General features: G+C 48.0%; 1 protein-coding gene across 2 annotated transcripts in view; it reads right to left on the bottom strand.

Moving 5' to 3' along the window:
• LRRC28 (leucine rich repeat containing 28) overlaps positions 1-13,259 on the bottom strand; it is a 71,449-nt gene that overhangs the window by 56,728 nt on the left and 1,462 nt on the right. For both annotated transcript variants that reach the window (XM_015424545.1, XM_015424546.1), the window contains exon 2: positions 3,197-3,237. In XM_015424545.1, the coding sequence (XP_015280031.1) occupies positions 3,197-3,237 (41 nt within the window). The remainder of the gene's footprint in view (positions 1-3,196; positions 3,238-13,259) is intronic.

The following is a 13,259-nucleotide window of genomic DNA, read 5'->3' on the forward strand; positions in this document are numbered from 1 at the left end:
CACTGGGCAGATGTTAAGACCCGGCAACTCCAGCCAGTGCAAAAGGTGGCGGTGCACCTGCTGAGAGTACCATCGGTGTGGGCGCGCATTCAGCTGGTGCTATGCCAAATGCACTGGCTACCAATTGAGTACCGAATCCGTTTCAAGGTGTTGCTATTAGAAGAAGAGATTGGATTTATACCCCACCCTTCACTACCTGAAGGAGTCTCAGAGCGGCTTAACAGTCCCTTTCCCTCCTCACAACAGGCACTCTGTGAGGTAGGTGGGGGGCTGAGCGAGCTCTCAAGAACTACCCTTGAGAGAACAGCTGTGAAAGAACTTATGACTGACCCAAGGTCACACCAGCAGGTGCAAGTGGAGGCGTGGGGAATCAAACCCGGTTCTCCCAGATTAGAGTCTGCGCTCTTAACCACTACACCAAACTGGCCTTTAAAGCCGTATGCAGCCTGGGACCGACTAAGGGACCATCTCTCCCCTTGCGCTCTTTGGACCAACATTTGCTGGTTGTCCCCTGGCCTAAGGGATGTTCGCGTAGCCTTGGCCAGGGCTTTTCCTGCCCTGGCTCCGGCCTGGAGGAATACGCTCCCGCTTGAGATCAGGGCCCTGTGGGACTTACTGCAGTTTCACATGTAAAGCAGAGCTGTTCAGCCAGGCCTTTGGCTGAGGTGGCAAACACTCAGTTATTTTGGCCTCCCCTGCTGAAAATCACCCTTTGAAACCTGCTAACGTTACTGACTCATTACGGCACGGGGCTGGCGGGCCCTCTCTGTGCTTTTCTTTTCATGCTGCAGGACTTGGAAAACGTTGCCAATTAGATTCATTCTCTTTTCACTTTTAACTGTTATTGATTCTATGACTATTTTAAACTGCCTGGATATTTTCTACTGATGCTACCTGCCCTGAGCCCGCTTGTGGGAAGGGTGGGATAAAAATTGAACAAAACAAACAAATAAATAATAAGACTGCGATCCTCGATAACTGGCACCAGCTCACACAGTTCAAAGCCCCTCCGTGCAATGAGGCCAGAGTGACCTTCAGGTCTGCGAGTACCTGCCATTGCCCAGAGGATATAAGATGCCATCCAGTGCTGACCTGGACACAGGTGCAGGTCTCAAGTGGCTATTAATGCCACGGCAGAGGCACACTTTCAGTCTGTCATGCACACAGGAATCGCTAATGGGAAGCAGCAGCTGGGGAGGGGAGCGCTCCTTGCAGTGGTCACAGGACCGTGAGACAGTGCATATGTTGTGGGCATGCATAGTCCTTACAGTGTTTGGTACAGCGACAGAGTCGACAGATTAATCAGCTGCTACTATCCTGTCACCTCGAGACTGGACTACTGTAAAATGTTCTCTACATGGGGCTGCCCTTGTCTCAAATCCGGAAGCTGCAGTTGGTGCGGCCAGGCTTTTGATGGGGCTCTCTGGGCGGGAGCCCATACAGCCTGTGCGGAAGGCATTGCACTGGCTGCCGATAGATGCTGGATTCATTTCAAGGTGCTGGTTCTCACCTTTAAAACCCTACATGGTCAGGGACCTACATACCTAAGGGACCGCCTTTCCCCACATGTTCCCCAGAGAGCACTGTGGTCAGGGGCCCAGAATCGGCTGGCCCTTCCAGGTCATAAGGAGGCTAGGCTGTCGACAACCAGGGCCTTTTCGGTGGCGGCCCCATCCTGGTGGAATGAGCTCCAGGATGAGATCAGGGCCCTGCGGGACCTTTTACAGTCCCGCAGGGCCTGTAAAACAGAGCTCTTCCACCAGGCTTTTGGGAGCCGCCGCCACCAGTGAAGAACATCAGTTGGCCCTGGACTCTGGAAATTGCCATCAACAGCCTAAAGAACAGCAAGCCCTGCCAAGGACATTCCAAATGAACATTGAGAGCTGACTGTGAGATGAGAACTTCGTACACTGGCTATTGGCTGCTACCGTCATACAAAGACCAACAACTACTAGCACTTTAGTATGATTTTATAATTTGTTTTAATTGCAAGTTATGTTTTTAATGTAATTACCTGTTTTTATGTAAGCCGCCCTGAGCCGGCTTCAGCCGGGAGGGCTGGGTAAAAATCTGAATGAATGAATGAATATCTCCAGGTGTAAAAGGCTATAACTCTGAGTTGCTGGGGGTCAGGATACAGTATAAGGCCATCACCTTCAAGCCCTGTTTGTGTCTGGGCTAAGCTGCTGTTGGAAACAGAATACTGGACTAGGTGGAGCCTCATCCAACCCAGCAAGCCAATTTGTACGCTCTTAACCAAAAGTAGTGGAGCTGCGGTGGCTCAAGTGGTTAAGACGCTGAACTGCAGGCTGTGGAAGGTCAGTAGTTCAGCATTCAAGAACCAAGTTGCCGCATGACGGAGTGAGCTCCCGTCTCCGGTCCCAGCTCCTGCCAACCACTTCGGTGGGAAGGTAACAGCGTTCCGTGCGCCTCGGTGTTTAGTCACGCCGGCCACATGACCACGGAAACATCTTCGGACAGCGCTGGCTCTTCGGCTTTGAAACGGAGATGAGCACCGCAACCCTAGAGTCGGACTCGACTGGCTTTCGAGCAAGGGAACCTTTACCTTTAACCAAAAGTAACAAATGCACTGTACTTCAAAGTGGCTCGTTACAACAGAGGCCTCAAGAATTAGTGCACAGGAGGGCTAGTGTATAAGGCACGGGTGGGGCTTATAGCATCAGGTTACGATCTGGGAGACCCAAGTTCGAAACTCCACTCTGCCATGGAAGCTCACTGGGTGACCTCAGCCAGCCAAACACTAACAGCCTCATCTGCCTCACAAAGCTGTTGTAAGGACAAAAAGAAGGAGAGGAGATTGATGTGAGCCCCGTTGAAGAGAAAGGCAGGGAATAAATGAAGTAAACAAATAAACAGAAGTAAAAAACATTACATTCTGATACAAGCAGGTAAAAGATATGTGTGAGTTCTCTGAGCAAATGGCCTAGCTACTATAGTGCTGCCTCCAACCTACTGCTTAGGAGGAGAACCCCTGTCTTGAAGTGGAGACAGCACACAAACAAAATTAGGTCACAGAAAAGCATCTTTTAGAGACCAGGCCAAAGCAGACCCCCTCTTCAGCAACAAGATGGTGAACAGATAGTCATCTATAAGCTTCACCATCTTATTTAGGGGAGAAAAAGATAATTAAATCGAATATCCTACTGTAAACAAAAAAAAGATATTGCACACTCACAGTTCCACAAGATTAGGAAGCTTCTGGGCAAGGTTTTCTGGCTGAAAAAGAAAAATTGTGAAATTTAGTTTAGTTTCCAAGAGACAAAGTTACCGGTAACTAATCACAAACAAGATTGCTGGATTCACAATGACACCCTTGGGTCCCAGATAAAAAATTGTTTTTAAATGTCCAGTAATCCCTCTGGCATTCGTAACATTGCCTGGACAACAAATCACAGTAGACAAAAGGGGAAAGGCGCAACACTGACAGTTTGCTATGACAGCCTAAAGATATTAAACGCACAGAAGAGCCAGCTTCCGAACTGGAGCAAAGGGTTCTGGCATAACTCTGGATGCAGTCCACACTAATAAATTACGGTGTCAAAACATGAACTTGTATGATACCACAAAAAATAAAATCGTGCAGGATAATTAACTTCTCCAAAGCCAGCGCAGGTTGCTAATTCTGTGACGGACACAATGCACACCATGCAATATGCTTCAGCACGTAATGGATTAGGATCACCTGTACAGAAATTCAGTTTAACTTACAAGAACATATGGCAGATAAATGCCCTCGATCAATACAATTAAATAATCACACTGGCTACTTTTAACGACCAGCTTGCTAACGCTTTTCAATTACTATAATGCATTCTCCGCACCCAGCCAGCTGCCTTCTAAACACGGAGGTCTTCCAAAGCAAGAGTGAAAAAAACCAACACAAGAGATGATGTTACAGCAACTATGTCACATGATTTCCGTGTGAAAGCTCAGGGCGGGTGGTTTTCTTTTCCAAAACTCTGTGTGGGTCCTATTTCACAAAATGATTGATTGCTGCAGTCTTACTGGCGGCCCTCCTCTGGTGCGGATCTTAATTCCAGGACAGGCCTGATTTGAAATTCTCCAGGCTCAAGTTGGCTGGGCCAGGCCACCAGCACCCCCATTTGTATCCCTGCAGCAAACACATCTCACATCCCAAGTCATAAATGGCGCACAGCTTCTTCCTAAACATTTATCTTTGAAAAAAGGTTGTGAACGAGCAAGCTCTACGTTACGTGGCACTTAGCTTAGCCATCTGAATAGGGTCCAAGGTGGGACAGATATAATAGCAGACATTTCAATAATCCTTTTTTTTTTTCCCTTGCAAAAGATAACATTTATTCTGCTTCATTTTTTTAGGTGTGTTGCACCAAAAACAACAGACGCACAGCTGCTTTGCCTGTCACACAGGGCAGGATATGTTGAAAAGTTTGAACAGCACATTAGAAAAAACAGCAGAACTGACAAACAGCACATGAAGCCAGCTGCTGAAACCAAGAGTCTTGAAGCCATTCAGGTTTCCTGACCAGCCACCGCGGGAATCAGCCTACTTTCTGGCCACGGAACAAAGTGCCAGCATAACATCGCCCAGCACGAAAGTTGGATTTCTTCATTCCTCTGAGCTAGTCAATATTGTCCAATAGCCTATCTGTAGTTCCCAGAGAAGAACGTGCAGTAATGGAAACGGTTAACGCTCAAGGAGAAGGATCTTCACCTCGAATAGCTTTGTATTTGGACATGTCCCCCGGGAACACTTTTGTCAGCTCTTGAATCAACAAGCTTTTGAATTTCTTCATGGTATCAATTTTGCCTTTCACCTGCTCATTTTTAGCCAAAGCCCAATAATAATCCTTCTGAGGATGGTCTTTTCTTTTTCAGTCACTGTATTTTCCCTGGCGTTTTTGAAAGCAAAGCAGTAAGGAGAGCAACCACAACACTGTTTGCAGGCAGAAGCACCATCCTGGTTCTGAAACAAGCAGGAGAATTAGGCAAGTCTGCCGTACTGCAGAAATCTGGGGTTTTGTTTCCACCTACTGGGGAGCCTGCATTATGCATTTATGTAGCTCTCCAGAGTAGTATCAGGGATGAGAATATAAACAGAAGCAGCTGCCCCAAATTTACCAGCATGGCTAAGACAGAATAACAAACTACAGTTGAACTCCATGCAAATGAGTCTCTAGGCTCAGCTAACAAGTGCGTTTGTTTGTTTGGAAGATTTAGATATATATACACCCTTCTATTTAAAAGCTAGGAGCTGCGGTGGCTCAAGTGGTTAAGACGCTGAACTGCAGGCTGTGGAAGGTCGGTACTTCAGCAGTTCGAGACCCGAGTGTGCCCCATGACGGAGTGAGCTCCCGTCTCTAGTTCCAGTGCCTGCCAACCTAGCAGTTCGAAAGCAAGAAATTGCAAGTAGATAAATAGGTACCACTTCGGTGGGAAGGGAACAGCGTTCCGTGCGCCTTGGTGTCTAGTCATGCCGGCCACATGACCACGGAAACGTCTTCGGACAGCGCTGGCTCTTCGGCTTGGAAACGGAGATGAGCACCGCAACCCTAGAGTCAAGGGAACCTTTACCTTTTATTTAAAAGCACTCTAGGAAAACACAACACTACTGAAAACAAAAAATGAAAATTAATTGAGCCATAAAATACAGAGCTACTGATAATAAACAGCAGCGACTGGCATGCTGTGCTACAGCTCAGACAAAGCCTAACTTAGAATATTAAAAGCATCATCGGTACAGCCCTCTTTCTTCACCCAGCACATCACATCACATCACTAATGAACAGAAAGCCCAAGAAAGTACCCCCCCACAAAAAGATCTTACACTAAAACAGCTCCTCAACTGAAACACCTTATTAAGCCCATCAGTCAAGGGGGCACCAGAGTCGGGGGGGGGGGGGGTCCCCCATGGCTTCAGGGCCACCATGGAGAAGTCCTGCCCTCCCATGTGCTCAGTAATCTCATCTTGTGGAAAGCTGGCACACGGAGAAGGCCAGCTCAAGCTCTTTAGCTATGGGCAATCGCTAAGACACCTTGGGCCAAGGCCGTTAAGTGTTTTCAAAGTTAGTTCCAGCACTTCGAACTATGCCAAGAAACAGACTGGAAGCAGAATGCAGTCGTCGTGACGGGGTGGGGGAGGGAAATAGGATCCTCATGGCAAGCCCCAGCTACCAATCAGGCTGGCTATTTCCAGTTAATGATCATAACTAGTAAACCAGCCCAAGCTGGCAAAAGGCATCCCTTGACAGCTGCTACCTATTTTTCCAAACAGCGGGTTAAGATTTGGGAGCTCCCAGAAGGTGCACAGCAACTCTTTTAAGGAGAGCACCACCTCTATCCAGAACGAGCAGTAACTTTACCCCCGGCTGGGCTTTTCCTGAGAGCAGTTGTACTCCCGCAAGATCTGGATTAAGCCTCAGTTGGCTTGCCTATAACCAGCTCTGGATTAAGCCTCAGTTGGCTTGCCTATAACCAGCTCTCCATCTCCTCTAAACACTGGGGTTGGAACCAGACTGGGTTTTCAGCTAACAGAAGGCACTTTCCAGCTTCTCCCCCTCCCTCCCGCTGCAGTCCACTGATCTCCCTGGAATGCTGCTCCTGGAAAGCTGGGCTCTCAGGAATGGCAAGGGAGGCGAACTGGGGATCTGAAGCACAAACAGGGAATTTGCAGAAATCACATCCCCCACTTCCGTAGACATAAAATTTAGATCTAATCCACAGCATTGTTTCCACTGCCTCCTTGCATTCATGGGGAAAAGAGGAAAAAGAAGAAAAAAGAAGAGGAGGAGGAGGAGGAAGAAAAAGAAGAGGAGGAGGAAGAGGAGAAGAAGCAGCAGAAGAAGAAGAGATTGGATTTATACCCCGCCCTTCACTCAGAGTCTCAGAGCGGCTTGCAAACTCCTTTCCCTCCCCCTACCCACAACAGACACCCTGTGAGGTGGGTGGGGCTGAGAGAACTCTGACACAAACTGCTCTTTTTCAAGGACAGCTGTGCCAGAGCTTGTGACTGACCCAAGGTCACATCAGCAGGTGCAAGTGGAGGAGTGGGGAATCAAACCCGGTTCTCCCAGATTAGAGTCTGCACACTTAACCACTACACCAAACTGGCTCTCAAACTGGGATGTCCCTCATAGCAACTCTAATGCTGAAACTGCACACGAGCTAAGGGGTAATTGCGATACCTGCTGCTGGAGCGCCCTGAAACTCTTGATGGTTGCACCATTGTTTTGCTACTGTAGTCCCATTTGTGTGCTGCTCAGCCTTTTGTGAGTGTTTGGCCATCTCCCATCTCAGCCAAGCTGATTCCCCCCATGATCACCTTACTGCTGCATTGGAGTGGAGGGGTGGGGAATCAAACCCGGCTCTCCCAGATTAGAGTCCGCGCACTCAACCACTACGCCAAATGCAACAACAGCGTATAAATGGCACTGTATTCCAGATGAGATTTCAGTAATTTCACGCTAATTTTAAAGAACAAGGAGACAAGATGGAACCCTCCTAGTATGCCATAAGGCAAGGAGGCAAAAGCAGTAGAACGCCCGGCACCACCTGCTGAGATCGCTGCCACGTAGGGCTGCAGATACTGTAAAACAGGACAAGTCAACCCAGAAGGATATCATGACCGAAGGTACTGAAAGTCAATGAGAGAGGTCCAAAAGCAATTGAGCTGTGCTACTCCTTTCAGCTGCCCAGTGACCAAGACATCTTCTGTCTGTGCCACAGCCAGGACAGAACCTGAAATAAAAGTGATCTAGACCAGGGGTGTCAAACATAAGGCCCAAGGACCAGAACTGGCCTGCCCAGGACTGTTATGCGGCCTGCAAGCAACTGGTGCAAGGGAAGAAACAGGAGGCTGCTCAGGGGGCAGGCAGAACCACTCCAATCGTGGTTTCAGCACGGTGGGACAACCTCATCTGCAGCAGTCAAGCAGAACCCCTTCACTTCAGGGACTGGTAAGCTGGGAACCACTAGAACCACATCCTTGCCTCTCCACTTCGCCTGCAGCTCCAGGGATGCTGTCCTGGATGGCCTCAGGGATCAGTGTTTACACGTGGGGGGTGGGTGCAGACAATCCTCTGTTGGGGCATGAGAGCGTCTACCCGGAGCTGCACTGCTGGCTCTCAGTCCACCCATGTGGGTTTCCCTCTGCACCCCCCTCCCAAACCATGGAGCCTTGCAGTGAGGACACACCAACTCAGAGCTTACCAGATGCTGCTCTTTATAAAGTTTACAAGTGGAGACCCGCAAGAAACTTGCGGGATGGTTATCCTATTCCTCACACCTCTGCTTCCTCCTGTCTCCCTCTACCTCTCACACACTCTTCCTTCCTTCCTTCCTTCCTTCCTTCCTTCCTTCCTTCCTTCCTTCCTTCCTTCCTTCCTCTCTCTCTCTCGCTCTCTCCTCCATGTATGGTTTGGAGGGTGAAGTCTATGGCATTATACTGTAGTTCCTCCCCTCCTAAAATCCCACCCTCCCCAGACTCCACCCCACAAATGTCCAGGAATTTCCCAACCTGGAGTTGGCAACACAATTTCCTTCCCACCCAATAGCCAACCTACCTTTATCTGCCTCTCTGTCTTCAACTTCCATCTCCACACTTCTCCCCCACAGCCTCTACCTAGGAAAGTTACAGTCTTTCTTCACAGTGGGGACCAAAGCAGCTTACATTATTCTTTCCTCCTTTTTATCTGCACAACAACCCTGTGAGGTTGGCTAGGCTGAAAGTATGTGACTGGTCCAAAATCACCCAGTCAGCTTCCACCGCAAGATGGGGATCTGAACCTGGGTCTCGCAGACCCTGATCTAAAGCTCTAACTGATGCACCGCACAGGCTTTCATAGGGTGGCTGCTGATGAACAGTAGCAAGCAGCTGGGCCTAATTGAGTCATGCAAATCAGGTGGTATCAAGTCACCCAGAGGGTGCTGCCTAGGGATGCCAGCCTCCAGGAGAGACCTGGGGATGCCTGGAATTACTGCTCATCTCCAGACTACAGAGATAACTTCCCATGGAGAAAATGGATGCTTTGGAGGGTGGACTCTGTGACATTGTACTCCAATGAGGTCCCTGCCCTCCCCAGGCTCCACCCCCAAATCTCCAGGAGTTTCCCAGCCTGGATCTGGCAACCTCACCCACCATCCTCTGCCGGTGGCCAGGGGGGACTTGGTGACCGTAAACTGCTGCCAGGCCTAGGGTTGTCAACCTCTAAGTGCCCCCCCCGAATTACAACTGAACTCGAGACAGCAGAAAGCTGTCTCCCTGGAGAAAATGGCTACTTTGGAGGGTGGACTCTGTGGCATTATACCCAGCTGAGGCCTCTCCCTTCCCCAAACCCAGCCCTCCTTACAGTCCACCTCAAAACCTCTAGGGATTCCCCAGGTTGCACTGGCAGCCCTGGTCAGGCCTGGCCCCAAGGCTCCCTTCCCAGGCCAAAAGTAGGCCAGGAAAGGGCCCTTCCCCCACCCTTTTACTGAGCCAGTTAGAACCTCCCCCCCCAAAAAAAACATTCTAATCTCTCTATCACCGTTGATGCCCGGAGTTAGATCCCTGCAGAGGCCATCTCAAAAGGTATTGGGGGGAATTCAACCCTCCCTGAAGGAATTTCTTTACTTCTTGGATTTTTCTGCAGTCACAGGAAGTCTACTGACTATGTAGGAAAAGCTGTTGGGGGAAAGTGAGCCCTCTGTTGGCAGAAATAAATATCCGCACAGCCCGCCCCCTGTTGGAATTAGATATATAGATATCTCCAGTACCGGGTGTTACATTTTATGGTACACAAGGCCCGGCCCGACAAAGTGACATTTATGCCAGATCTGGCCCTCATGACAAATGAGTCTTACACCTCAGATCTAGACAGTCAGTTTCACACAGAAAGCTCCAAATTATACTGCCACCACTTTCTCAAGCCCAAGAAGAGGAGCTTTGATACTGGAAAGAAGTTATACAGCCATATTGGTTCACTCAATACCCCCCAAAAAACAAGTACAAAATCCATATAATCTCTTGTATTAGGACCAACCACACTGACACCAAACACTGTGCGAGTCCACCCGGAGTCTTCATCAGGCCTCTCCATTTCTTTTTCTTCAGTCTTCTCTCAGCCTACAACAGCACTGTGCATCTTACTCAGCATGGGATGGTTTTGGATGGATTGTGGGTAGGTTTTGTATTTTAGTGAAAGACCAAAGAAGTGGAGATTGACTGAACTTGGCCTTCCAGCAAAGATGCTGTACCTCTATACTGTAGCAATACACCATGACCTATTGCTGCAGCAATAAAGTTAAGCTCACAGCCTGCTGGCATCTCAGTAATGAAGCCCCTAAGACCAGACCTCACACAATAGCCTATAGATCTGCTGACCTGAAAGATTCACTTTCCATTCTTCTGTCTTTTAATGTCTTACAACTTCAAAGTATGATGAACCCTGGTGGCCTCAAAAGTTGCACAATGTTTTGTGTCAATATGATTGGTCTTATTATAAGTTTTACTGGTTTTATGTATGGGCTATGCCCCTTTGTAAGCCGCCCTGAGCCCGCTTGCGGGGAGGGCGGGGTAAAAATCTTCAAATAAATAAATAAATAAATAAGATATTACATGGATTTCATCCTTTTTTAACATACTGTGCAGAATCATTTTGCTGTTGGGGTCTAGAGATCGTTTTTGTTGGAAGAAGAGAGTTACTACCTCCTTCGATGCAAGAAAAAGAAAGCCCTCCCGTAAGAAGACATTTATAATCTGTTCCAGCCCCTCCATGGCAGCTTCAGTGCCACAAAAAGCAAGGACTGAGAACACACAGAGAAAAGCACTTCTCCGAGAATTCTATACACATTCTCAAGTCTGCTACTACTTATGCTCTCGATCCTTGCCCTTCATGGGTCTTAAGCTACATGGGGACCACAGAACCAGCCTTCTGAAGGAGCAGGTTTATAACTTGGGAGTGCTATTAGATTGTGGCCTACAGTTGGGGGGTTATGTTATGGTACAAAATGCCTTTATCAGCCCCAGCTAGTTTGCCAAGCAACAGCTGTCCCTCAAAAAGCATGATCTGGCCAGTAATCTATGCTCTGACCATACCTGAGTTGGATTACTGTAATGTGTTCTGTATGAGGCTGCCTTGGGAAACTGTTCAGAAACTTCAATTGGCCCAAAATGTGGTGGTCAGCCTACCGTCTAGGGTTGGTTACACAGATCGTATCATCCCTGTACTGAACTATGTTGGTTACCCAGCTGTTTCTGCACCCAATTCGGAGTGGTGGTTCTTACCTTTAAGCCCCTAATTTGCTTGGGGCCAGAGTACCTGAAGGACCACTTTCTCCCATGCTATCCAACCCAACACTTAAGGCCTACCTCTCAAGCCCTACCCTGTGTGCCCGACCTTTCAGAGGTGAAGCCGGACGTTTTCTGTGGTGTCAACTCATCATTGGAATCCCTTCTCCTTGAAGCTCACGTGCTGCCTACTTTATTTTCTTACAGGTGCCAAGCTAAAATACAATTTCCCCCCAGACTTTTAATTAGGAATATCTTAAAGCTTTGCAATGGCTGACCTGTTTTAGGGATAGTTGTGTACGGCTTACGTCCAATGGCTCAGGATTTTAACGGCGAGCTGATTCGAGCAGGACTTTGAAGAGGCAGCAAAGAGACACTCTAAACAAACAAGCTGCCACAGAAGAGCGTAGTAAAGGTTCAGCGTTACATCTGAATCAAGCTACTGGGGCACACTTCATCGAATCTGCTATACACATCATGGAGTAAGTGAGTTTTCTACAAACTACCCACACCTGTGTGAATAAAAATTAATGGATAACCTGGTGGTTTCTGAACCCCTCCCAAGTGATTTTGCAGTATGCCGGATATTAAAAATGTAGTCATATTCTCTGTAGTTCCATGATGCAAAAGAAAGCTGAACTAGTGAGTCTTGAGTACTGAACAGTAAGTCTATACCATATTCATCAGCATATCCTGCTAAATTTTACTCAACCAACCATACCAGAGATTTCTCTAAAAATTTTGAGATGGCAGAATACTGCCTCCATCCTCTTCTTCATTAATATAAACCTTTCATGGCAGGGGAATGCTTACCAACCCCAGTTCCTAACTCTCAGAGCTTGTGACAAGGCTTCAGCGAACCCTAAGAGGAAGCCTACAATTTTATGAACCGAAAAGTTTCCTCTAAGAAGAAAGGGCCAATCCTAGCCCTTTAAGGAGGAAGCTTCTTACCTACAGACAATCCTACAGACCTACAGACAATCTTTTACTGCTGATTAATAGCAGCCCCTTCAACCTTGCACTTGCTTTACTAGCATCTCTTTTCAAGAAAAAAGGGCACTGCTTTGCTGAGAGTCCTTAAGTTCTCATTTCTACTGCCAGAGGCACTATACATCATGTCATTGGGAAGAGACAGGGAAAACGGTAACTTTAGCCTAGTCTCTATTTGCTTCAAATCACCTGTTGGATCTTAAAAAGCAGAAGATTCAAGGAACAGTACAAGAAAGGCAGAAGGGATGAACACGGCTGACAGCCCTTTGGAGTTTTTCCCCAGACATGCTTGATGTAAGAGGAATTTCTAACAATTATAGGTACAGGAGGAGGTACTGGCTACATGGGGGAAAAGGAAAAGAAACAAGTAATCTGTATAACTTTGCCTCACCAGAAACTGAGGATCTTCCCCATATATACCCCAGAGAGCACTACGGTTGGGGGTTCAAAATCGATTGACCCTCCCAGGCCCTAAGGATGCTAGCACCAGGGCCAGGACCTTCTCAGTGGCGGCCCCATCCTGGTGGAATGAGCTCCCGGAGGAGATCAGGGCCCTGCAGGATCTCTTGCAGTTCCGCAGGGCCTGCAAGACGGAGCTCTTCCGCCAGGCTTTCAACTAGGGAGCCACCACCATTATATTTATTTATTTATTTATTTTTCACATTTGTATCCCGCCCTCCCCAATGGGCTCAGGGCGGCTCACAAGGGCAAGGTAATCAGCCGTGCCATAAATAAACATCTAAAACATAATAAAACAACTAACACTTAAAAACAACAACGGTGCTCAGTCACTGATATCATAATCCAAGATGGAATCAACACAGACCAGTTCCAGGTGGTACGCCAATGAATGGCGACAGCTTATCAGATCTTCTTTACATATTCCAGGATCTTCATCAGGGCCTCGTCTGTGCATCCTCAAGATACCATGACGGTGGTGGTATAGTGGGGCGGCGGCTCCTACTCAAAGGCCTGGCGGAAGAGCTCTGTCTTGCAGGCCCTG

This window comes from Gekko japonicus, unplaced genomic scaffold (assembly GCF_001447785.1).
Source record: "Gekko japonicus isolate JY-2015 unplaced genomic scaffold, Gekko_japonicus_V1.1 scaffold361, whole genome shotgun sequence".
NCBI lineage: Eukaryota > Metazoa > Chordata > Lepidosauria > Squamata > Gekkonidae > Gekko > Gekko japonicus.